At 36.3% G+C, this 27436-nt stretch overlaps 1 protein-coding gene across 1 annotated transcript; it reads right to left on the minus strand.

The window, feature by feature from the left end:
• Nucleotides 1-7846: 7846 nt before the first annotated feature.
• LOC127118295 (receptor-like cytoplasmic kinase 176) lies at nucleotides 7847-10409 on the minus strand. Its single transcript, XM_051048467.1, has 6 exons — nucleotides 10059-10409; nucleotides 9329-9657; nucleotides 8960-9095; nucleotides 8731-8873; nucleotides 8532-8655; nucleotides 7847-8420 (listed from the first exon to the last, which is right to left on the minus strand). Exons 1-6 carry the CDS (start codon nucleotides 10108-10110, stop codon nucleotides 7978-7980), a joined length of 1227 nt encoding a protein of 408 aa, XP_050904424.1. The 5' UTR covers nucleotides 10111-10409; the 3' UTR covers nucleotides 7847-7977.
• Between the last annotated feature and the right edge of the window lie 17027 nt (nucleotides 10410-27436).

The following is a 27436-nucleotide window of genomic DNA, read 5'->3' on the forward strand; positions in this document are numbered from 1 at the left end:
CCTCAATGAATTTCCTATAATAACCAGCCAAACCAAGAAAACTCCTTATCTCAGAAACTGACTTCGGAGCTTCCCACTTAGATACCGCTTCTATCTTAGAAGGATCAACAGCAACACCACCTCTGGAAATCACATGACCAAGAAAACTAACCTCTTCTAACCAAAATTCACACTTAGACAGTTTAGCAAATAACTTCTTTTCTCGTAGAATTCCTAACACCACTCTCAAATGCTCAGCATGCTCTTCTTCGGATTTCGAATACACCAAAATATCGACAATAAACACCACAACAAACTGATCTAGGTACGGATGGAAAATCCTATTCATATACTCCATAAACACTCCAGGCGCATTAGTCACACCAAAAGGCATTACAGAATACTCATAATGTCCATACCTTGTTCTGAAAGCAGTCTTCTGAATATCCTCAGTTTTCACACGTATCTGATGATATCCCGACCACAAATCTATTTTGCTGAACACACTCGCACCAACCAACTGATCCATCAAATCATCAATTCTCGGCAAAGGATACCGATTCTTGATCGTCACTTTATTCAGTTGCCTGTAGTCCACACACAACCTCATAGTACCTTCTTTCTTCTTAACTAATAACACTGGTGCACCCCACGGTGACACACTCGGACGAATAAATTTCTTATCCAACAGATCTTCCAACTGGCTCTTCAATTCCGTTAACTCAACAGCAGACATACGGTACGGAGCCATCGATATCGGCCTAGTACCAGGTACCAAATCAATCGAGAACTCAACTTCACGTTCTGGCGGTAATTCATTCACTTCTTCCGGAAACACATCAGGAAAATCACACACCACAGCTAGATCGCAAATCACCAGTTTATCTTTAGCCTCCAAAGTCGCTAACAGCATAAACAACTCTGCCCCATCTGCTACTGCCTCATTCACCTGCCTCGCTGATAGAAACAAACTCTTTCCTTCCTCAATCTCAGGAAAGATCACAGTCTTATCAAAACAGTTGATAGAAACTCGGTTAAACACCAACCAGTTCATACCCAAGATAACATCGATCTGCACTAGTGGAAGACACACTAGGTCCACTCCAAAGTCTCTACCAAAAATACTCAAAGGGCAATCCAAACAAACCGAAGTAGTAGTCACTGAACCCTTCGCAGGAGTATCAATCACCATACTACCACGCATCTCAGATATCTCTAACTTAAGTTTCACAGCACAATCCAAAGATATAAAGGAATGAGTAGCACCTGTGTCGATAATAGCTACAAGAGGAAAGCCATTAATATAACACGTACCTCGGATCAAACGATCATCTGCAGAAGTCTCAGAACCCGATAAAGCAAAGACCTTGCCTCCCGACTGATTCTCTTTCTTCGGCTTAGGACACTGCGGACTGATATGACCCACCTCTCCACAGTTGAAACAAGTCATAGTCTTCAACCGGCACTCTGCAGCCAAGTGACCACCCTTGCCACACTTGAAACACTTCTTCTCAGCACTGGTACACTCATGGAAACGATGTCCAGCCTGACCACATCTGTAACACTTGGCAGGGGCACTGGAGTCTCCCCCACTAGGCCTCTTCATCCCACTCTGTCTCTGGAAACCTTTGCCAGCTGCATACGGTTTCCCACGATCATTCTGATTCTTGCCTTTCCTATCAACCCTTTGCTGATAGCTCTCTGCTCTAGCCTTGGAATCCTGTTCAAAAATCCTGCAACAGTCAACCAAATCAGAAAACACTCTGATCCGCTGATACCCAATAGCCTGCTTGATCTCGGGACGCAACCCGTTCTCAAACTTCACACATTTCAAAAATTCCCCAGTAGCCTCGTTATAGGGAGTATAATACTTTGACAGCTCTGTGAACTTAGCAGCATACTCAGTAACAGACCTGTTACCCTGTTTCAATTCCAAGAATTCTATCTCTTTCTTTCCTCTGACATCCTCTGGAAAATACTTCCTCAGGAATCTCTCTCTGAACACTGCCCAAGTAATCTCAGCATTCCCAGCAGATTCCAACTCAGCGCGGGTAGCAACCCACCAATCATCTGCTTCCTCTGACAGCATATGCGTACCGAACCTGACCTTCTGGTTATCGGCACACTCAGTCACTCGGAAGATCCTCTCGATCTCCTTCAACCACTTCTGAGCACCATCTGGATCGTATGCTCCCTTGAACATTGGAGGATTGTTCTTCTGGAACTCACTCAGTTGACGAGCAGCTCCCATTCCCACAACATTCGGATTCCCTCCAAGTACTCCAGCTAGCATACCCAGAGCCTCAGCAATCGCAGCATCGTCTCTACCTCTTCCAGCCATCTCTATTCTGAAAACCCAACAAGCTAAAACAATAAGTACTGATAGGGTTACACAACACCTATCCCGTACAGGGAAAACAGAATAATTACGACTCGACTCGACCGACTATGCTCTGATACCACTAATGTAACACCCTTATAAAATACCCCAAATATTTAATTAAAATAATAAAATATCAATCAGAGTAATTATGCCCTGAAGGGTGTCACACAATCATTTCACACCAATCATCAATATATCCTGTCATGCTCATTTATTCAATCAAAATAGGACACTTTTGCATAATTCGCAGCGGATACAAAATAACAACATTCAAATCGTGTACTACATTACATGTAAAGTTGTTCAACAACCAAAAGAAAACATAGTAAAACATCCCATCCCGATGTTACATCTACCAGAGCATGACCCACTAAGGACTACACTAGACTCCCAGGACTAGCTTCTATTCAATCACTGCTCGTTACCTGAAAACATAGTTGTAAGGGTGAGTCCTTCAATCGATATAATAAGCATTATAAAATATCATGTAATGCTAAGTAATATAACACATATCATTACCCTAATCAGATTACACATATTCAGCAACGACAATATCAACTCATAATCATCACCATCATCATACTCAAACTCAAAACAACCATAAAACACACGTATAATATTGGAATACATCCATTCATATTATACGCCATACATACATATATTATGCAATGAGACTCCATGCATGCGGTACCGACTATTCGTGAACATATAGTTCAACCTCACCGACCAAATCCAGGTACGGCTACCAAGCTCACTAGTCCCACTCATTTGAGACCTAGTGACTCACATCACTAATTCCTCATCATGGGAATTAGCTACCACCCCAAGGGCTATGCTATGCACGCTAAATCACCTAGCATGCAAACATCAACAACAATCCACAATAACTCATCACTAATTCCTCACCATGGGAATTAGCTACCACCATAAAGGCCACAACATGCATGCTAATCATCTAGCAATGCTACATCATCAACAACAATTCAAGAATAGATATATGCTCACACTCTAAGCCATAAAACAGTCTATTCACAAATGCACACATAACTGATACATTCACAGCATCATGCATACCTCACACATCATCAGTATTTTATCACATAAGCATATCATATCATGCCAAATAACAACCACAGTATTAGCACACTCTACTAATACCTATACTACTCAAAACAACGGGAAATGATCCCTAATATATCATACATCATCTGCATTACGTTACTCAGCTGAACAGTTAAAAACTGCACAACAACAGCTCAGGAAAATCACAATCCTGCCCATACGCGTACTGCCTAGTCCCATACGCGTATGGCCCATCTCCTGACAAAATCCCATACGCGTAACACCATCTCATACGCGTATGCTACGCGTACCACTTCTCCATACGCGTACCAACAGAGACCAATCTACGTTCAAAACATCATCTTCCTCATCCATACGCGTATTGCCTAGTGCCATACGCGTACCATGCCATCTCATACGCGTACTGCCTAGTGCCATACGCGTATGACCAGAAACCAGACTTCCAGATCTGTTATGGCTTTCTCTGCTACGAGATCTATCCAATTCAACCTTCCACAGTCCAATTTTTCACAATAATTGTTCATATCATCTAACACGAATCATACCCTATTCGATTTCACAAAAATCTAACATTTTTACATCTAATTCCTACGAATTCCTCTCAATCATAACCCAATTTCGTTCATCCAATATTTCATAATTTCATCATAATCATCCAATTCAGAGATCAATCAATGGTTTATCACTACCCATGACATATTATCCCATAATACCCATTAAACGATGATAAACCCCCCTTACCTGAGTTAATCCGGCAAATCTCTGAGCTTCAAGCTTTTCCTTCCTTCAACCCTTGTTCTCTGGCTTTCTTTGCCCTTTTCCACTTTTCTGCCTCTTTTCCCTTTTCACGTGAAAATAACTCTTTTTACCAAATGGAACCTTTTTACTGATTTCTACTTTTATTCCAATAATAACAATAAAAATAATCCAATAATAATAATCCCAATAATATTCCAATAATTATTATTCCAATAATAATAATAATTCCAATTATTTAATTAAATTAATAAATATATTATTAACTCAATTTAAATAATTATCTTATTTTATCGGGGTGTTACAAGATACGTAGGAGCAGGATTTGTAAATCTTGTCAGACCTATTAATAAAAAACTTAGGTTTATTCTCCTTCGTCAAAAAAATACAAAAACATTCTTTTTTTTATTCTTTCTTTCCCACCTAATAACTTGAGAAGCCTAACATTTTAAACTAACACTAACGCGCACAACTAACCTAACGGTTCCCATTGAGTACAACGGACGTGAGGGGTGCTAATACCTTCCCCTTGCATAATTGACTCCCGAACCCTGATTTGGTTGCGACGGCCATAATCATTATCATTCTTTCTTGGGTTTTATCGATATTTACCCTTTCCTTCTAGGAATAAATAAATTTCGGTGGCGACTATGTTCAGTCCATAATTGCAAGCGTGCGATTGCGCTTAGCTAGGTCGTTTTCTCACATTTTTCCGAGGTACGACACCTAGAAAGAGACTTCACTACTCAAGTGCACAGACAAGAGACTTCCTTGATCAAGCATACAGGCAAAAAACCTCATATACTTTAAAAAAATAGTTTAGTATAAATGGTAACCACTATACTTAGATACGCAATGAAAAGTATAGTAGTTGTGCAACAACCACAAAGGTTCTTAAGCTCTTAAGATTTCTAAGATATAAATAGATAAGAAATCTTAAGATCTTATGCAATAACAATTACGACCGAAAGCTCAGAGTTATGCTCAAGGTATTGTATTACATTGTTGTACACATTCCTTCAAATCTCCAACTTTCTTTTAAAGAGTTATAGAAAGATTCGTTGGAGGGTTTGAACATAAGAGCAAACTTAGTGAATAAGCATGCCAAGAGAGACATTATAGAATGTATCTGGTTAGAAGCATTGTCCACTAAATAATGACATTGTTCATAACACCTTTCAAAGTATTAGGTATATACTAGAAGGTAGAACAGACTGAAGAGCATTTCTTGAGCCTTGCAAAATGAAACCATAGTTGACTATGCCTAGAATTCTAGGGATTTGAGAAGGCTAGTCTGCTTTGGTACAATGTACGAATCATAGGCTCTTCAAACATTTAGAGTCTAAGCTGTCATCAGAAGTTGGGACATGTGACTAGAGTCTAAACCTTCAGAGGATGATGAACAAATTCAAAGTCATCAGATTTTGATCAATCATAATCAGAGTTATATTATTTCTCCACATATGCTTTCAATCATGATTAATTCTATATTTGTGATCCTGCACACTTGAACATATGTTAGTATACTCATTTGTTCTTTAAGTACTTTGTTATCATTAAAATCGAAGAGATATGAACAATCTTGTTCTAACATACTTTTTGACCACTTCAAACATATCAACGTTGTCACCCAACGTCTGTCATCCCTATCCATGAGCTCACACCTACCCCTAAGATCATTGCAGACTCTCCTCCGACGCCCCCCCCCCCCCATCACCAGATTTGTTCCTGCAACCTGAGTCCGATCTTCCGATTGCCCTTTAAAAATTTATACGCCAAACACGAAATCCTTTTCCACATTATATTGATTTATGTTATCATTGTCTTTCCCTTTTGCATTATACTTGCTTGTCTTCTTTGTCTTCTATTTCTATTCCTAAAACTCCAGGTGAAACGTTATCTCACAGTGACTGAAGGCAAATAATGCTCGATGAGATGTGTGCTCTTCAAAGCAGTGGTACCCAGGAACCAGTTTCTCTTTCCCCTGGGAAATATTTGGTAGTTTGTCGTTGACTTTATATAGAGAAGGTTGGTCTAGATGGTAAGATTGATGGATTCAAAGCTCACTTGATATCCAAGGGATACACTCATATTTTTGGGTTGGATTATAATGATACTTTCTCGCTTGTGGCCAATATGGCATCAATTCGACTTCTTCTCGTCATTACAACCATTCGACACTGGCCTCTTCATCAACTTGACATCAAAAATACATTTTTACATAGTGATCTTGAAAAGAAAGTATATATGGAGCAACCGCATGATTTTTTTGCTCAAGGGGAGTCATCGAGTATGGTTTATAAGCTACATGTGTCTTTTTATGGTCTTAAGTAATCTCTGAGAGCTTGGTTTGGCATATTCAACACTGTAGTACAACAATTTGGTATGGTCTGTAGTGAAGCTGACCATTCTGTGTTGTATTGTCACTCGGTCCAATGGTGTATTTATCTTATTGTGCATGTAAATGATATTATCATAACTGGTAGTGATCAGTAGGGAATACTCATGTTGAAACAATATCCCTCAAATCAATTTCAGGCAAAGACCTTGGTAAACTCCGTTATTTTTTTGGGGTATTGTGATAGCTCAATCTAAAGATAGTTTGGTGATTTCTTAGTGGAAATATGCTATGGATATTTTGGAAGAAACAAGTTTGTTGAATGCTAAACCAACTGATACTCATATGGATCCAATTATCAAACTCCTACTCAATCAGGGGGAGCCTCTATCTGACTCAGGAAGCTATAGAGATTGGTTGAAAATTGAATTATCTCACAGTCACTCGCCTGAACATTTCTTTTGCAGTTAGTGTGGTAAGCCAGTTCTTAAATTCTCCTTGCCAAGAACACATGAATGTTGTTGTCCGGATTCTGAGATACATCAAATGTGCTTCAATAATCAAGTTGCATTGCACATTGCTTCAAATCCAATGTTCCATGAGAGGACCAAAGATATTGAGATAGACTGTCATTTTTTTAGAGAGAAGATTGAATCAGACGACACATCGCCACAAACTTTGTCAACTCTAATGATCAATTGACATATGTGTTTACAGAAGCCCTGCGAAGTCCCATAAATAATTTTATATGTAGTAGACTTGGTGCATTTGACATATATCTCAAACTTGAGGAAAAGTGTTTATATTTATAAATATATAATGTTAAGAATATTTGTAGATAGAATAGTCCAACATCGACTATATCATATAATTAGTTGTAATCTCTCTCTATATAATATAATTTCCGTAATGTTTTTCAAAACACACGATTTATTCAAATGTCTCGGAATCTCTTGTATTTCAAGATTTGTAATATTGATAAATAATAATTAAATTAAATATATACCTCTTTACTTCATAAGCCAGGAACAAACATATATATGACCAATTTTGTTAACATTCGGGGATATATTGTCTTGTCGTTAATTCAAATATATAGATAGAATTTCCATATTTAGCCAAAAGTTAACCACACTTTGTTTTTGACACAAAGGTTAACCACATAACAAACCATAACTTCTGTCCTGCATTCACCAAAATAGAAATAAAACAGCTCCTCTAACATTACATTGTTGGTACAACTTTCATAAAGATTTTGCATAGTTAGATTTTAAAGATGATAATTGAGCTGCTAAGGGAAGAAGAAATGAAAATTTCAATAAAATAACTGAATCAAAAATCTGTACAACCATCACAGATATCTCAAGACACATACTTAAGTTCACCACAATCTACAAATATGCAACTCAAAACAGAAGCATATAGTTAACTACATCATTCATTTTTCATTGATTATTGTTTCACTTTGTTTATTACTTCTATGTTGTCTAGGACCATTGCTCCTTGAGCTATGACCACTCCTTTTAACATTTTGATGATCCCGAGAGCTTCCCGCTTCTCCGACCGAATCATCAGAGGAACCCTGAAGTTCCTCTAGTGCTATAACAACCTCGTCCATTTTCGGTCTGAATCTTGGTTCAACAGACAGACATTGTATCGCGAGGTTAGCTACTTTCATTGCTTGACGCACTGTGTATTGGCCTTCGATGCGAGCGTCCATAACTTGGAAGATCCGTCGTTTGCTGTTGAGGTAAGGTTTGGCCCATTCGATTAAATTGTGTTCCCCAGATGGTCTGTTGTTGTCGAGTGCGCGCTTTCCTGACATGATTTCAAGGAGCACAACGCCGAAGCTGTACACATCGCTCTTTTTGGTCAAATGTCCTACACAAAAAGACAGGAAAACATGTTAGACGTGACTAGTATCGAGTCAAGTTCACACTGCTAAGTTTTTTCTAGTTGTCGTCGCGATAAGTACTTTGTAAAGTTTCGTACCTGTGGCCATATATTCAGGAGCGGCATAACCATATGTGCCCATTACCCTTGTAGAGACATGGCTCTTATCACCTGCTGGACCGTCCTTTGCCAAGCCGAAATCGGAAAGTTTTGCATTATAAGACTGTCATCAACAAAAAGGAATGTAAGAATAGCCCATTATGACAATTGAATCATAAGAGCAGTGAGATTTACTCACCGAGTCGAGCAATATATTTGCAGTTTTAAAGTCTCGATATATCACTTTTGCTTCGTCGCTGTGAAGATATGCAAGACCCTTAGCAGCATCAAGAGCAACCTTCATTCGGATTGTCCAAGAAAGCGGTTGAAAGTAAGAAGCTCCTGTTCCCAAAAGAGTAGATAAGTTAGTTTTAAGCATTCAATAGTGTCAAGCATAAGAGAAACTTGAAGGAAAATCAATAACTTACTCCTAAATAAATGGTTATCCAAACTGCCCTTAGTCAAAAACTCGTAAACCAAAAGCCGATGTTCGTCCTCGAGACAGTAACCAATAAGTTTCACAAGATTAGGATGATGCAGCTGGCCCAGGTAATTGATTTCTGTCTATAGCACAAGAACAGATAGTTACATCTAAAGAAGAATTCATCTAAAACATTCACAATATAGACCAGATACATTGAATAACTGACGTAGATAATTCAATGAATCTAAAAAGTAAATTTTTTCTTATAAATAAGACCGGAGAGACTGAGAATATTTCAAAATGAGGAATTCTGAAAAACATCAGAAGAAACTAATTTGACATATTTCTAAACTTCAAAATAGAAGACACTCACCAACCATTCACTATGTCCTTGCAAACCATCTTGGTTAAGCCTCTTGACAGCAATGACAGCTCCAGTCCCCGGTTTAACCGGTGTAAGCGAGTGCTCATCAATCCAACCTTTAAATACAGCTCCAAATCCACCTTCACCAACCACACTATCAGGACGAAAGTTTCTCGTAGCAGTTTTTAGCTCACTCAAAGTGAAGCTCTTCATATTCGAAGACTTCAAGATCTCGCCCTGAGTCCGAGGAGTCGGCGGCGCAGTAGGCGGAGCAGAGGCCTTGCCGCTGCTTCGCCCACTCAAGCCACTTTCTTTGCCACCATCCTTCGAACTCGAACCTGCATATCTCAAAAGAAAAACAGATCAACTTTCCAGGCAATACAGTAGAAAAATGCTCATGCAAGGAATGAATCATGCAAATTTCCAAAAAACAAACAACTTCCACAATCTTGTAACCCAAATCATCATCAACAAAAACCACATAACTCATAATCAATTAAAACAACTCCTCTTTCATAGCAACAACCATTCTTCAAATCAAGCAGCCATATTCCATAACCTCAACCCAAATCATAAACACAAACAACAAAACCTGGTTTCATTCAAAACCCAATTAAACTAATCAAAACAAAAAGCTGATCAAGATCAAAAGTTTTAAGCAAAAGGGCTATGAGAAAAGACCAAAAAGAACAATTTTTTAGCATAAAAACAAGACATGCAACAAAGATATCATACATACCATTGCGTGGAGGGCTTTCAGCTTTGATTCTGGCACTAAAGCAACAGCCCATGAAGACAGAGTTAGCTGAAGAACAGAGAAGCAAAGCAACAACAGCTAAAGAGAGAAAAGGAACAAAACAAGTTGAAGTTGCAAAAGTTGAAGAGTTTAATGAAGTTTAAGCAAAGGGATAAAAAAAAAAGACACATATGAAAGTGTGAAAGCAATTGTAAATTCCACATGAATTGTTAGCTGTCAAGTTATGACTCAATACCGCCAATATTCAATGCACGTATGTCTTCCAGTTCCAAAGACTAGTTGTTTTGAAAAATCATGAATAAAAGTCACAAATACTTCACTAATTATATAAATTATACAACTCTTTTAAAAGCAAAAGTTTGTTTATTATTTATAGTAAACAAATATTCCATGCATGTACAAATATGTCTACATATTTAAAATATTTTAAAAAAAGGTTAAGAGATGTTAATATATACTAATTGTGTCCCTTTATGTTTTCTTTTGTTCTAGTGTGTGTGAATGTGAATGCATGTGAGAAAGTTATTGGTTTTTGACTTTTGACTTTTTGGAGAGAAGGACAAAACCATAACGGGGTTGACCTGACACACCAATGGATTGTGGTTAGATTATGTGCAAGTGGGAACTACTATGATGATCAAATGCTTCCAACTTCCAACCCTTTTCTTAATTTGTTGCTTTTTGTAAGGGTAGGGTAGGGTCCTTCCTTTCAACCTTATCTTTTTCTTATTATTATCCTACTATTCTAGTGGCTTTATTTTATATTTAGTTGATACTATATTTGTAAAAATACTAAATTGGCATCATATCAATGCTAAGTAGTTCGACTCTAATATATCTGTGAGTATAGAACAACTATAGTGGTCATTAGTTTAATTCATTTATTATTTAAAAAAATCGTTTCTAAATGTAACTTAAAATTTTAGAGAGATTTGTCTTTATTGTTCTTTAAGAAAAATACTTAGTTAATAAAAAATAATACTATAATATATCTGCGACTATAGAACAACTATAGTTCTATTTATTTTTATCTAATGAATTAGGGTTATAATGTTACCAATAATATTGACTCATTTTAAAATAATACTATTGAAGTCCTCGCACCCCAATTATATATCAATAGTAATCTCTACAATATGAGTCACACATAACAATATTTATAATAATCTCCACAATATGATGTTAGGGGAGAATATAGACTCGAGTGGTTTAGAATGGGGATGAGGGTTAAATAGACCATTCCAAAAAAGACCCGTCTAAAAAAATCTTTTCGAAATAAAAGTTTGATAAAAATTGTTCGGCGTAACGGAATTTTTGTATAAAATATATGCTATTGGAGTGATCGTGCTATACATTTAAACCAAAAATAAAATGAACAAGAGATGGAGAGGCTAAAGTAATCAATGCTTCAATTTACTAAATTCAGTTTACACAAGATGCCTAAATCGAAGTTATTCAATTGAATAAGAAATCTATTATTACAGTGTCTAGATTTAGTTAAAATTAAGAACGTTTAGAATCTTGATCTAAAAGAGACTTAATTTTTGTTCCATTCAGGAACCAGAAATGGATGCAATTGGATAACTGATGATCTTGAATGGTGGCTCTGATCTTTTTAACGGCGGCGCAGGATGGACCTGCGAGTTAGCACTCAAACACCCAAGTCAGTTCAAGATTCAAGATGGGTATATTGAAAATGGAGATCTGAGAATGTACCTTGCTCTTTGCGTGTGAATTGATTTTATATCTTAGGTCAAGTGGAGTGAATTTGAGATGAATTATGCTTTAGTGATTTAGGCCTTTGGTCGGCCCAACACAGTTGCCCTTAAGGCTTTGTTGGGCACTGAAGGGGTCGAGGGAAGCCTTAAGTGATGTTGCTCGGCCTCTTGGATGTTGTCTAATGTGAAATATAATTGAAACGCTTGGAATTAGTTGAAAAAATAGCGGGGAACAAATGCATTAAATGCGATCCCATCATTGAAACATTTCGGAACTCTATTCTGACACGTACAATGACATGACTACCTATGGAATAATGCAATTTATAGTGCACTCAAGTTGGTATGTATCAACAAGGGAAAATCTAGTTGTTGATCTTGTGGCTTCTTTCACTAGTTGGTCTGGACTGTTTAGTTACTGCGGCTTATAAATAGGGTGAATTGAATATTTGAAAGTTTTCCAACCTTTGACATTCAAACATACAGTTTCTTTTTCAGAAAATGTCTTCATTCTTACTTCCTTGAGAGTACTACTAGAAGCGATATTTGGTTCTTAGTTCAAAGCCTTTGTATTTCTTCTTTTTCTCCCGCTTAATCAATCTTAGATAACTAGACACCATCATAAACTCAAACTTTTTATCTTTCACTTTTCCTATTTTCTAACAAGGACGAGTGATAGTACTGTTGACATAGTGAGCGATTCTGAAGTCAAAACTTTGCCTTCCTATATAATGGGGGTATCCCATGATTCTCATCTCCCTCCTCTTGGTCACAACCACTTGGAACAAGAAATGATACCCATTTCTGATGATTCTGACTCAAAAAGGGTATCTGGGAATTCCATGGAGGAATGAACTTTTTCATCCGGTTCATTAGAACCTTTTTTTTATCAAATGTTAGTGGAGAAGTTAATCGTGTCGAGGTCCATATTCCCCATTACATCTTCTCTGAGGAGGAGATTCAAGCCAACCGACAAAGGAGAGAACATGCTAAGGATTATATCCAACTTCATCTGAGGACTGATAATTGTGAGCTTACTGACGGTGAAATGAAAGCTCATTTGGATCTTTGAGACCAGTCAGACGTGATGGAGTATGATTGGGTGACATAAAAATAGCAGCTACTTCATCGTTTTTAGGCATTGAGGTTGCTATAAATATGGATGGAATGGTGGTCGGTGATCCCTCGTAATGGTCGACTCTTCTAGTTGGGTTAGAAAAGAGGATACGTAGTTATTTTGACAGTTGCATAATTCCACTCTATGAGTGTATGTTCACACAAATAAGGATGTGGTTACCTTTTTCTGACTTCGAAGTGGTTGTCTTGAAGTATTTAAAAATTTCCCCTTCTCAGCTTCATTTAGGGTTTGGGCCTTCATGAGGACATTTCAACTATGTGCTAAGCATAAGTCTTAGAAACATTCTCTTGGGTTATTCCTTGATCTGTTCTACCCAAGGCATACTTCTCAGGATAACTTACATAGTCAAAGGCCCATTAGCTTCCACCAAGTTAATCCTTGGTTCGACCACTTTACTCTGAACTAAGGCAATTTTCTAGGGCACTTATTGTTGGTAAATCCCCTCACACCCGTGACCCATATCATTTTTTTCTACCTCCCTTTTGATTCTCCTTGCTTATGTATGATTTTATATTCAAAGTACTGGTCTAAAATCCATTTTAAACGAAACGCTCATTCTTATTGCACCAAGCGAAGTTCCCTTTCTTCAGAGGAAGTGGCAATGAAGGAAGAAATACAATCTTGGTTCTAGGGGATTGTTTATGAAGAAGACTTCAGCCCTGGTTAGGTGCCCCCTTACGTGGTGAGAAAGATACAAATTGATACTCATGCCATTTTGAGTGAAGTTAGCTAGGAGGAGAGGAAAAAGATATTTGGTGAGAGAGAAGTCATTGTGTTTTTTTTACATGTGCGATTGTGTTTTGCAGATAGCATGGAAAATATGAACAAGATGAAGTTGTTCTATAGCCTTGCAAATGATCAAGGTATTCAGGCCGTGGTGAATACCAGAACTACTACTGTAGCACCATGTATTCAATTAATTTATTTAATTGAATTTAGTTACATTTTATTTATTTATTAAGTGAATTATATGCTTTTGATTGTTTTTTTGGTGAATATGTGTGTAGTATGTGGCATGTGGTTGGGTTGGTGAAAGTGGTAAAATTAATTATAATTTTAATAGATTTTATAATTAGGAAAATAATTGAAATAATATAAGTATTAGCAAAATAAGGAAAATTAGAAATAATAAGTGATTAATATTATTTTGGTGAAATTTAGATTTAATTATAAAATAAATAGAAAAATAAAGTAATAAGGGTAAAATGGGAATTAGGGAGATAAGTGAGAATATGATAGGAACAACCTAAATGAGGGAAATATGTTTTCTATTAAAAAGTGAGAAGTGTGGGAGGTTGAGTTTTCACTGATAGTGAAATTGAATTTAGGGGAAAAGAGGCAAAGGCTTGAGAGAGGATATGGCTTTAAGGAGGAAGAAGGAAATCACCATTGTTGAAAAGCTTTTGCTGGAAATTCAGGTAGGGGGACTACTTCGTATTTTTGTGTAATTTATGAAGGGTAACGAGGGATTGTCACCCTCCACTAGATTTTCTCTCTTTTTCACAATTAATGAGGTGTACGTATGTTTGATACAAATTGTGATGAATTTATTTTGAATGTTCCTTGTGATGTGAAATTCATGTACTTTATTATGTGAAATTGATACATGATAAAAGCATGTGAAGTCTGCAAATTGTTGTTAATTGATGTGTTTGAGTTTTCATGAATATGATCTTACTTCATGATAAATTGGTGAAATCAATTGTGAGTTTGTGTCAAATTAGCATGTCCATGTGTCATAATTGATGTATTATTCATTTTTGGTCGGTTTAGGTGTGAAATCGGAGCTTCAAATGAGCTCCAATGGCGGAAAACACATTTATGTGTTATGCACAGGGGTGACGACCGTCACCTGCATGATGGATTACCCATCAGCGTGTTGAATGAGGCTGATGTCCGTCAGTTGAATGGTTGTCAGATTGTCAGGGTCTTTTCGAGTGATAAAGGACGGGGGAAATGGTGACAGATGGAACAAAGGGATGGCAAGCTAGTCATCATCCCCATGACGATCGTCATGGATATGGAACAGGCCGTCATGGTCTAGGCGGTCAATTTTAACGCGCCGATTAGAGTTTTCAGTGTTGTGTTTGAATCCGATAGTTAATTAATGTTGTTTATGATGTTCGAAGCGTTGGAAAGCTAACGTGTAACACTTTCCCCCCGTAATGTTGTAGGAAGTTGAATGTGAGTTAATGATATGAATATAATTTTTTCTTTAGGTGCAATGTTGTTGTGAATGTGTGATTGATTCAAGATGAATTGTTATGATGATTGATGATTAATTATGTGGAGAGTACATAATCGTTGTTTATTGTGCTGGTAGTTTCGAATGGGGAACTACGTTGTTGCTATGTTGCATGTTGTTTATGGTTCTAAGGGGGATCATAAACATGTGGTTGTTATTATTGCATAAATTGTATGTCGTACATCATTTGTGTCATTGTTGTGAAAAAGGCAAGCTATGAGTCTAGAAGGGTGGACGAGTAACTTGTCCCGAGTCTAAAAGGGTGGACTTGGAGTTTATAAGGGTAAACCCGGCCCGTATGAAGAACCATCGTTGATTGGTACCACGTGCATAGTTTCGATGTCATGAGTTACATTGCATGCATATTTATATATTGTGATGGAAAAGGTGTGAGATTGTAATGCTTTGTTTTGTGAATTTAATGTGTGACGTGTTGTGTGTTTATCTACCCTCACATTCTTTATGTTGTTTTATGTCTAATGTTACTCTCACCCCTTTTGCTTTATGTTGTCCACCATTGACATCTTACAGACAATTAGGAGTAGAGTTTTGTTACTATGAGTGGAAGATATCATCTTGGAGATTACCTTCATTTATTTATCGTTCTATTGTATTTTAGTTGTTTAGTGCTCTGATCTTGTAACATCGGGAACATGAAGCTTTTGTTATGTTTTGAGTTGGTGCCAAATTGTGATGTTAAAGTTTAATACTTTATTTAAGAAGTTCAATTTGAAGTTTTTATTATGTTGTTAAATGTTCTTTTGAAAGTTTTGTTGGTTGGTTGTCGAAGTGATACCTTAAATTATTGAGTAATTATTTTTATATAAATTTCAGGGTTAAGGGTGTTACATAGTGGTATCATAGCAAGTCGGTCCATCTGGCCAGTTTTTTTTTATTGTTGTATGTTCCCTAGTAGATGGCAAGTGTGTGAATACTGTTAGTGCAATGTTTCTTCTAATAGTTGTTTGTTGGTGTGCAGAGATATGGCTGGAGTAAGAAACTACCAAGTTATTACTGATGCTTTTGAGACGATGGCTCGTGCACTACAGGGTTAGCAGAATCAGGTTGGCGATGACTTCCGTGGATTGGGGAAGTTTTAGAGAAACAACCCACCGACCTTCAAGGGAATATATGATATAGAAGGTGCACATGCATGGCTTAGAGAGATTGAGAAGATTTTTATAGTGATGGCTTGCACTGATGAACAGAAGGTGTTGTTTGGAACACATATGTTGTCGGAGGAGGTCAGATACTGGTGGGGTAACATGCGTCAGAGAATGGAAGATGAAGGTACTAGGGTTACTTGGGTTGTATTCATAACTAATTTTCTAAAGAAGTATTTTCCAGAGGACATGCACAGTAAGAAAGAGATCGCGTTCTTGAGGCTGAAATAAGGGAATTCGATAGTTGCTGAGTGTGTTGTTAAGTTCGAAGATCTGGTGAAATTTTCTCCATAATATAATAGTGCGACAGATGAAGGATCAAAATGTATCAAGTTTGAAAGAGGCTTACAACCTGAGATCAATCAAGGTATTTGGTATCAAGATCATCGGTTTTCTGTGCTGGTGAATAATTGCAGGATATATGATGAGGATAGCAAGGCCCAATCTACTCATTATAAGAGTATCAGTGAGAAGAAAGGGAAAGATCAAAACCATGGAAAACCATATAGTGTTCCAGCTAAAAAATGGAATCAGAAGGCTTTAGGTGATAAAATGACAAGTGGGGGAGAGACTCCTACTTCTATCAAGTGTTACAAGTGTGGTGTTATGGGTCATCGTGTAAATGATCGTATGAGTTCTGAGAAGAAATGCTAGAAATATGGAAATACGGGACATCTCATTGATGATTGTAAGAGTAATGTCATAACTTGCTACAATTATGGAGAGCAAGGCCATATTAGTAATAATTGCCAGAATCCAAATAAGGCTCAGTCTAAAGGGAAGGTTTTTGCTTTGTCAGAATCAGAACCTACTACTTCCGACATATTGATCTGAGGTACGAGTTTTATCAATAGTATTCCTCTGATTTCTATTATTGACATGGTTCGACACATTCTTTTATTTCGCTTGATTGTGCTAAGGGGTTTGATTTAAAGTTGTCTTATATGGTTGGGACTATGGTTACTGATACCCCAAATAATGGTTCAATGACTACTTTGTGGGTGGTTTAAATGGTTCGCTGACTATTTATGGTAAGAGTTTTGGGATGAACCTAGTTTGTCTACCATTGAATCAACTTGATGTCATCCTTGGAATGAACTGGTTGGAGTTGAACCATGTTCATATCAACTGCTTTGACAAGACCGTGATGTTCCCTGAAATTGGAGAAAGTGGAGAGCTAATGTTCATATCTACTAAGCAAGTATAAAAACTCTTGAAGGATGAGGCTCGTGTGTTTGCGGTGTTTTCTTCTTTGAGAGTCGATAGTAAAGCTACAATTGTGGAGCTTCCAGTTGAATGTAATTTTCCTGAGGTGTTTCCATACAATATTAGTGAACTGTCTCCAGCGTGTGAGGTGCAGTTTGCTATAGAATCAGTACCTGATACTAGTCTTATGTTGATAGCTCCTTACAGAATGTCTGTTTCAGAAATTATTGAGTTGAAGAAATAGTTGGAAGAGTTGCTTGAGAAATGTTTTGTTCGATCGAGTGTTTCACTATAGGGAGGGACAATGTTGTTAGTCAAGATGAAAAATGGTAGCATGAGGTTGTGTGTTGATTATCGACAACTGAATAAAGTGACTATCAAAAACAAGTATCCTCTTATGAGAATTGAAAATTTGATGGATCAATTGGTTGGTGCTTGTAGATTCAATAAGATTGATTTGTGGTCGGGTTATCATCAGATTCGAGTGAAACTAGAAGATATTCTGAAGACTGCATTCAGAATAAGATATGGTCACTATGAGTATTATGTGATTCTATTTGGCGTGTCTTATGTGCCAGGTGTGTTTATGGAATATATGGGTAATATTTTCCATCCTTATCTAGATCAACTTGTGGTTGTGTTCATCAACGATATTTTGATATATTCTAAATCTAATGAAGAGCATGCAAAACATCTAAAAGTTGTGTTGTAGACCTTGAAAGAAAAGAAAGTGTATGTAAAGTTATCCAAGTGTGAGTTCTGGTTACGAGAGGTGAGTTTTCTCAGGCATGTAATTTCTAGTTATGGTATTGTTGTTGATCCATTGAAGGTCGATGTTGTATTGCAATGGGAAACTCTTAAGTATGTTATTGATATCAAAAGTTTTATGGGTTTGATTGGTTATTACAAGAGGTTTATTGAAGGATTTTCAAAGTTGGCGTTGCCTTTAACTCAATTGACTCGAAAGGGTCAAGCTTATGTTTGGGATGTGCAGTGTAAGGATAGTTTTCAGGAACTCAAGAGGAAGTTGACATCGATGCCAATTTTGATTTTGTCGAGTCCCAGTGAATCGTATATGGTTTATTTTGATGCTTAGAAGATGGGTCTATGTGGTGTGTTGATGCATAATGGTCAGGTTGAGGATTATGTTTCTAGACAGTTGAAAGTTCATGAGAGGAATTATCCTACACATGATCTAGAGTTGGCATCCATGCATGGTGTTTATGTTAAAAATTTGGAGGCATTATCTGTTTGGTTCCAGATTTGAAGTGTTTAGTGGCCACAAGAGTTTGAAGTACTTGTTCAATCAGAAAGAGTTGAATATAAGGCATAGGAGGTGGCTAAAATTTCTGAAGAATTATGATTTTAGTATGATTTACCATCCCGGTAAAGCCAATGTCGTAGATGATGCAATAAACAGAAAGTCGTTACATATTGTGATGCTTATGGTTTGAGAATTGGAGTTAATCGAGCAATTCATAGATCTGAGTCTGTTGTGTGAAAGGACTCCTAACAGTGTGAAGCTAGGTATGTTGAAGTTGACTAGTGGTATTCTCGAAGAAATTAGAGAAGGTCAGAAATCATATTTGAGATTGATTAACCGGATAGTGTTAATCAATCAAGGTAAAAAAGGTGATTCCAAAATAGATGAGAATGGTGTTATGTGTTTCTGTGACATAGTGTGCGTATCAGATGTGTTGGAACTTAAGAAGAGTATTATTGAAGAAGGTAACAGAAGTAGTCCGAGTAGTCATCCTGGTGCTACTAAAGTGTATCAAAACTTGAAGAAAATGTTTTGGTGTACATGAATGATGAAGGATATAGCCGAGTCTTTTTATGCGTGTTTGACTTGCTAGAAGTTGAATATTGAACATCAGAAACTATTGGATTTGATGCAACCATTAGATATTCCTAAATGGAAGTAAGATGGTATTTCCATGGATTTTGTGATGAGTTTTCCTAAGACTTATAAAGGGAATGATTCAGTTTGGATTGTAGTGGATAGATTGAATAAATCGACTCATTTCATTCTGATTAAGATAATTTATTCATTGCAGAAGTTGGCTGAAGTGTATATTAAGAAGGTTGTTAGCTTGCATGGTATTCCTTCGAGTATTGTTTCTGATAGAGATATGAGATTCACATCAAGGTTCTAGGGGAGTTTGAAGGAAGTCATGGGTACTAAGTTGAAGTTGAGTTCTGCTTATCATCCACAGGCAGACAATCAGATAGACATGACTATCCAATCTTTGAAGGATTTGCTGAGAGCTTGTATTTTGGAGCAGGGAGGTAACTAGGACAGTTACTTGTCGTTGGTTGATTTCATTTAAAATAACAATCTCCATTCTAGTATTGGAATGACACTGTTTGAGGCTTCATACGGTAGAAGGTGTATGACACCTTTGTGTTGGTATGATTCTTGTGAAAGTATTATGCTTGGACCTGAGATTGTCCAGCAGACTACCGAAAAGATCAAGATGATCCAAGAGAAGATGAAAACTTAGTAGAGTCGCCAGAAGATTTATCATGATAATAGGAGGAAAAAACTTGAGTTACAAGAGGGAGATCATGTGTTCCTGAAAGTCACTCCGATGACAAGTGTTTGTCATGCTTTGAAATCTCGAAAGCTCACGTTGCGTTTCAGTGATCTTTATCATATTATGAAGCGAGTAGGATAACATATCTACATAGTTGCTTTACCACCATCTCTTTCGAATATTCACAGTGTGTTTCATATGTCCTAACTTTGAATGTATGTTCTGGATCCGTCTCATGTGGTTCAAATGGATGATGTACAAGTAAGAGATAACTTGATTGTGGAGGCATCACTAGTGCGAATCAATGACCGAGAAGTGAGACATCTGAGAGGTAAAAAGATCTTCTTTGTGAAGGTTGTTTAGGGAGGACCTGTTGGTAGAACCATGACGTATGAGTTGGAGAGTCAGACGAGAGAGTCTTAATCGGGGCAGTTTCTTTCAGGTAATTTTCTAGGGTGAAAATTCTATAAGTGGGGGAGAGTTGTAACATCTTGAATTCAGTTAACTTATTTAATAGAATTTATTTGCATTTTATTTAGATTATTAAGTGAATTATATGCTTTTGGTTTATTTTTTGTGAATATGTGTGTAGTATGTGGCATGTCGCATGCAGTTGGGTTGGTGAGAGTGGTAGAATTAATTAGAATTTCAATTAATTTTATAATGATGATAATAATTGAAATAATATAAGTATTGATAAAATAAGAAAAATTATAAATAATAATTGATTAATATTATTTTGGTGAAAATTAGATTTAACTATAAAATATATAGAAAAATAAAGTAGTAAGGGCAAAGTTGGAATTGGGGAGATAAGTGAGGATATGATAGGAATAACCTAAATGATGGAAATAAGTTTCTATTAAAAAAGGAAAAGTGTGAGAGGTTGAGTTTTCATTGATCGTGAAATTTTGTCTGAGGGAAAAAGAGGCAAAGGCTTGAGAAACTACTAATACCTCCCACACTTCCTTTCATGGGCATAATCTCTATTTTCTTGCCTCTTTGTTTTCCTTACTACTTCCTACCAATTCTTCAAATTTCTTATAAGCACGATCCAACTGAGCTGCTTGCAATAGTAGTATCGCCTCGTTTACCTCTTCATGCTCATCGTCCGATACATCCTCTATAATGGATTCCACTAGAACCTTTTTCATTGGGTAAGATGGGCCTTTTTATTTCAAAACATTTTTTATAAATTCTTCAATTAAATCAATTTGGTAGCATTGCAAATCCTCTTAAGCATGCTTCATGGCTTCAAAAACATTGAATATTACATGCTCTTTGTTAAACCAGAGAATCAACTATCCTCTTTCCACATCAATTAATGCTCTACCCATTACGATAAAAGGTCTTCCTAACAACAAAGATGTGTCAACATCTTCTAGCATATCTAAAATGACTAAATAGTCCGGAAATAGTAAATCATCAACTTTTACTAATATGTCTTCTAGAACTCCATAGGGATAAGTGACAGATAGGTCGACTAGAGTCAAAGTCATTTTTGTAGGTTTCGGTTCTCCACAATTTAGTTTATTTATCATATATAACGACATCAAATTTATGATTGCTCCTAAATCACAGAGTGCCTTGCCAATTTTTAATGAACCTATAGATATGGGAATAGTAAATCTTCCTGGTTTTGTTAGCTTAGGTGGTAGTTTACGTTGAATAATGGCATTGCATTCCTCTGCTAAAGCGACATTTTCATCATCCTTCAACTTGCATTTACCATTCAAAAGTTCCTTCATGAATTTAGTATAAATGGTCATTTGTTCCAAAGCATCACAAAAAGGAATGTTCACTTGTAATGCTGTGAGCATTTCCATGAATTTGTTAAACTGCCATACTTCGAATTCTCTTAAACTGCCCTACTTCCAATTCTCTCTTAGGTTTCTTCTTGTTCAAAGGGTAAGGTGGTTTTCGATTCCTCCTCCCTCTCACTACTCTTTTCTACTATTTTTTATGGGTGTTTTCCTTTTGGACTGATGGAATTGTTCTATTTCTCAACTCGATTGCATCACAGCTTCCCCTTTCTTACATTAATAATGTGATTTGATGTGACATATTACACATTTCCCTTCCATTCTTCTCATTGACTCCTCATGCTTTTCGCTTAACAAGTTTTATGATTTAGTAATCCTCACGAACTCATTTTGAGTTACCAACATAAGATGAGTCAATGTATTTTCCAATGATGAGAGCTTGCATTCTGCACCAGTTTGTTGTACTTTCGGATTAGCACTGGTGGCGATAACTTGTACTTCCCCTGTAATTTATATTCTAGTGCAATTACCTACAAAATGTTTTCCTCACAATTATTACATAAAATAAACATTACCTCATTTAAAGATTCTGGCATTTTCTTTGCCCCATTCAACTTTTGATTCAGCACTCCAACTTTGTGAGAAGCTCTTCATATCCTCCTAAAGTCAACTTACTATGAGAACTATTTTTTGTGACCATACTTTGAGTTTCGCTGGTATTTCCAAAGTTATATTCATTTGGACTCATTTTATCTATCGTCTCTTTCACTTGTGGTTCAGTCAATGTCTTGATTGTTCCTCCGGCGGATGCATCTAAGAGCATATGTGCTTGCATTTGTAGGCCTTACACAAAAAAATTCATTTGTTCCATACTGTAAGACCCTAATTTTGACCCTAAGATCCCTCATGTTATCTCATCATATGCATTGACATTAGGATCACACCTTAGCATCCTCCTTACCCTTCATCCATTGGGTTTGCATTGGGAGAGATCACCAAGCACATTTGATTGTATCATACTTCATTTTTTCTTTGTCTACTAACCAAAATATCAAAAAATATGTCAATGTATAGTTTGTTGCTTTTGTAGGTAGTGTGTATGCTTACCCATGCTCTATCAAGCTCATATCAAGGGTTTAAGACCCTCAATGCAAGGAGTGCAATCAAGAAATGGTTCAAATTGAATCTAAGTATCATATATGGATCCCCATGATCTTCACATGTTATTTTGATCAAGAAATCATCAAGAGTTTGAAGTTTGTTTGCCTTGGAAACCCTAATTCATCTGAGTATCTTGTGTGACTTCTTCAATAAGTTTCTTCAACAATTGATCAAAAATTTCAAGGGATGCTTAATATTTCACCATCTTATTCATATGTGATCCTCCATGAGTCCCAAAACTCAAGAGAATGTCAAGCTAGAAAAATGGTTCATGGTGGTTGACCAGAGAAAGTCAACTAGTCAAAATTGGGGTTCCCTAGATTCTATCTCCTACAATTTTTGTCATATGAAAATTATTCAAAGATAACATTTACTAAAAATTACATTCCAAACAACTTTCATGTTGAGGTCAAGAGCTATTTTTTCTTGGAAAGTCATTTTTTATGATGAAAGATTATAGGTCATTTTGTCTGAACCCTAGTTTGGAGGTCAACTTCCCAAGACCATAACTTGCTCAATTTTTGTGATATGAAAGCCATTCAAACTCCATTACCAGATTCAAGGTGTCTACTTCAAATTTTATGTTTGGAGGAAGTTCAAATTCAACTTGAAAATGCATGTTCCAAGAGGAAACATTATAGGTCATTTTGGGCCAATACCATTAAACAAGTGATTTTCCTCAACTTCTAAAATGCATAAATCCTTCATGCCAAATCCAAATGAGGTCACATTTGGTACCAATTGAAGAGGTTTTAAATATCTACAACTTTGATGAAGAAACGTTTCTCATTTGAAATCCATAGAAAAAGTTATTCAAGGTGGAAGAAGTGAACATTTGACTTGGGACTTATAAAATTTTAAAATATGTTTGATTTCCCAAACTTCCACCTCAAAATTCATCATGATCCAAGCTTCAAATGAAAAGTTGTTCAACACGAAAGTTGTTCCCCTTGATCTTACCTTTCCAAAAAGTCCAAGATAATCTCATTTAGCCAAAGTATGAAGGACTTGCACATGAGTGTAAGTTAAGACACCATTTGGATGTTTTCCACTTCCACTTTTCATACAAATTTGCATGGCCTTCCAACATGAATTCAGCATGATGCACACTCATTTTTGGATCAGAACACATCATTTCATGGGCTTAGCACACGCCCATGCAACCATGCAAAGGGAATTTTAAAATTTTGCCAAAATTGGAAGTGTGTGGAAATCAATACCCTTGGCTATAAATAAGACCCTCTTTGCTCAGAATTAGGGACATCATGCCCTAGATTTGAACTTGCAACCCCAAACTCTCACCATTGAAGGATAAACTTGAGGATTTTCTTTGAAAATTGAGTTTCAATTCTCCATTTTTTTTGAGATTGAAACTCCAATAGTCCATACTTCTCCTTGATCCATTTCACCTCCATTAAGCATCTGAAGCAAGGCCAAGCATAATTGAAAGCAAGATCATGCCAATCTGATGCTCCATTGAAGGTGAATTTTCAGAATTTTCATCTCTTCGATTCTTCCTCAATTCTTCACCATTCTTGTTGATTTTTGGTTGTATGAAGTCCTATCAATGTAGGCAAGAAGATTGAGTTGCTTTAAGGTCAAATCGAAGCAACTCAGTTCATGATCCTCAAAATTCAAATCCCTGTATCTTTTTATATACTTGGAATTGGACAAAATTGAGGCCAGATTCGTGCTCCTGAGCATTTTTACTTCAAATTATTGTATTCACTTTTCATTTTTCATAAGCTTTTGGTTGAACCAGTCTGGTGGCCCTCACCGGAGAAAATGACCGGAGCTAGGGTTCCGGTGGTGCGCTGGATCAATTCAGGCCATCTGATCCATTTGATTTGTTTTAATCTCATGCGTCCAAACAGATTACCATGCCTGCAGCGTGTTTGACTCGTGTGCATGTGGAACGTGCGTTTCTAGCCATCTGATCCGCCACCTCAATTAATAAGGGAGATCAGATGGCTTTTTTTTTTTTTCTGTTTATTTCATTTAATCTCTTATTTTTGATTAATTCATATTAATTTTATTTTTAATCCAAAAAATATGGGACTTTCACCAAACAATTTCTAATATTTTCCTCTTTCATTTTCTGAATAAAAATCATTTTTTGGATTAATTTTGATATTTTTCATGATTTAATTATTTTTGTGCATATTTTTAATTGTTTAAACATACTTCTGACTTTTCAAAAATTATGAAATTTTTCGTCTAAGGTCCTTTGACCTTGTTTGACCTAGGATAAATCTCTTGGCCATTTATTTGGTGTTTTGAAGAGGTTTTAGGTTTTTGATCAAACATAATTTAATTCAAATACATTTTAATTTGATTTTTAATTGATTAATTGTGTAGAAATTATGTTGAGCCATTTTTATTGACTTGTGAAGTTTGACTATGTGTCTGGGCCTTGGTCAAGGTTGATTTGACTTTTGTTGGATTAAAATCATTGGATTTAGGGGATTGATGAAATGTACATTTCATCTCCCAAAATGAATGGATGATTTTAATTTGATAAAAGTCCTCCCATGACCAATTTATGTTGATCTTATCTCCCCTCCCTCTTCATCTTCAATCCCATTCTATCCCAACCCTTTCATTGACCAATGAAGTCTCAATATCCTATGGCTAATTGGTTCATCAATAACTTTATGTTAGATGAACCAATACAAGTATGGATGAGATTAGGTCCATCCTTTGATCATTTTCTTTTTGTGTGTGGTTTGTTTTAGGAGTATGGTTCATTATACCATATCTCTAACATGCATTAACACCAAAAATTTATTACCCGACCTCAGATAGTTGTGACTTCTACATAAGTCCAATTATGATTGCTTAACATAGCACTAAACTTTGACCCAAAGGCATAGAATTCTAGTAAGTGAGATTGTAAGTCTCCCCCCTTTCATGGTATTATGTGGAAACTTGGCGTTTTTTCCTTCCTTTGGAATATGTGTTGGTTCAAGGATCCATGCTTGTGAATAGAGGGTTGAGTGTTCTCCAAAGAATGACTTAATCAATTGAAAAGCAAAACATCCCTAACATCTAATCAACTAACATTTGACTAACTCTTATTAATCTTGATTTTTATTTTCAAGTCATTTACTTTATGCAATTTAAATTCAAGCCATTTACCATTTCATTTGTCATTTACATATCATTTAACTTGTTTATGTTTATGCCATTTTCACTTTGCTCATTTGTCTTAGGACCTTAAAAATACTTAATAAACAACAAAAACCCTAAAAAATGTGTGTGTTGACTGTCGGATTTGATCTGAGCTTTGGACTTAGAATTAAGCAATATTCCCTATGCAAAAGGACTTGGCCAATGCCAACATTTCTGAAACCAAGTTATTGTGAGTTGAACTTCCATCTGCCGCAAGTATGGGGATCCACATGAATTCATCTACTATATGGTCTTGATGCAAATGTTACTTTGAACCAGTGTCGAATGCCTTATTTTGAGCCAATCAAGGAGTAGTTCATCTGATACATGGGAAGATTAAGAAGAAGACTATGAAGTTGCTTGCTTGGATGTGGCTATCTTTATTTGATGCCTTGCTCTTCATCTGGCTACTTGTTTATTTATATTGCTTGATTCTAAAGTTCAAAGGAAAAGTGAGTTTCTATATGACATTCTTGTCTATTGGATTGCATCCTATTGGTCAGATCTTTTCAACTCTTAACTTTTAAATTTTTGCTTAGGATTAGTCTCTTCATCTCCTCCCATTCTCTTAAATTTCAAAATCTCTCTCCTCTTTTAAAAATCTTCTTTGCTTGTGATTTCTAAACTTAGACTTTATTGCAAATTAGAAACTTTGGCCTTATTTCATTGCATTTTAAAACTCTTTTCTTAAATCAAACTTGTAAATGAATCTAACCATATTGACTTAAAATTTAAAAAGAGAAAAAGAACTAACACTCATTCAAATTATTTTAGGCCCTTTGTTCCTCTTATAAACTTAAACTTTTACTAAAAGTAATTCACTCACTTTGAAATTGATACCACGAACTACGAGGTTTTAAACCCTCATTTTTATGTTGGTACGTAGGCACAAGTCCGAAGGTCTTGTCAAACACAAAAATATAACTAATCAATTCTTTTCTCATCCCCACACTCTATTTTTTGCAAACATCTTTTATACCATAACACATACGCACATAAAAAAGGGCTCCCTAGGAGTACCTAGGACACTTTGGGTACTAACACCTTCCCTCTGTGTAACCAACCCCCTTACTTTTAATCTCTGGCATTTTATTAGTTTTGATTTGAAAACTTCTTATCTTTGGGTTTTGTTCATACTTTTCCCTTTTCCTTTGGAAACAATAAAAGCGCGGTGGTGACTCTGGTTTTACTAACGTTAAGTTTATCCATAGCTTAATGATCATGAATTTACCGCTACACATACTGCTCATATTGTGAT

The sequence above is a fragment of the Lathyrus oleraceus genome, chromosome 2 (assembly GCF_024323335.1).
Source record: "Lathyrus oleraceus cultivar Zhongwan6 chromosome 2, CAAS_Psat_ZW6_1.0, whole genome shotgun sequence".
In the NCBI taxonomy this organism is placed as follows: domain Eukaryota; kingdom Viridiplantae; phylum Streptophyta; class Magnoliopsida; order Fabales; family Fabaceae; genus Lathyrus; species Lathyrus oleraceus.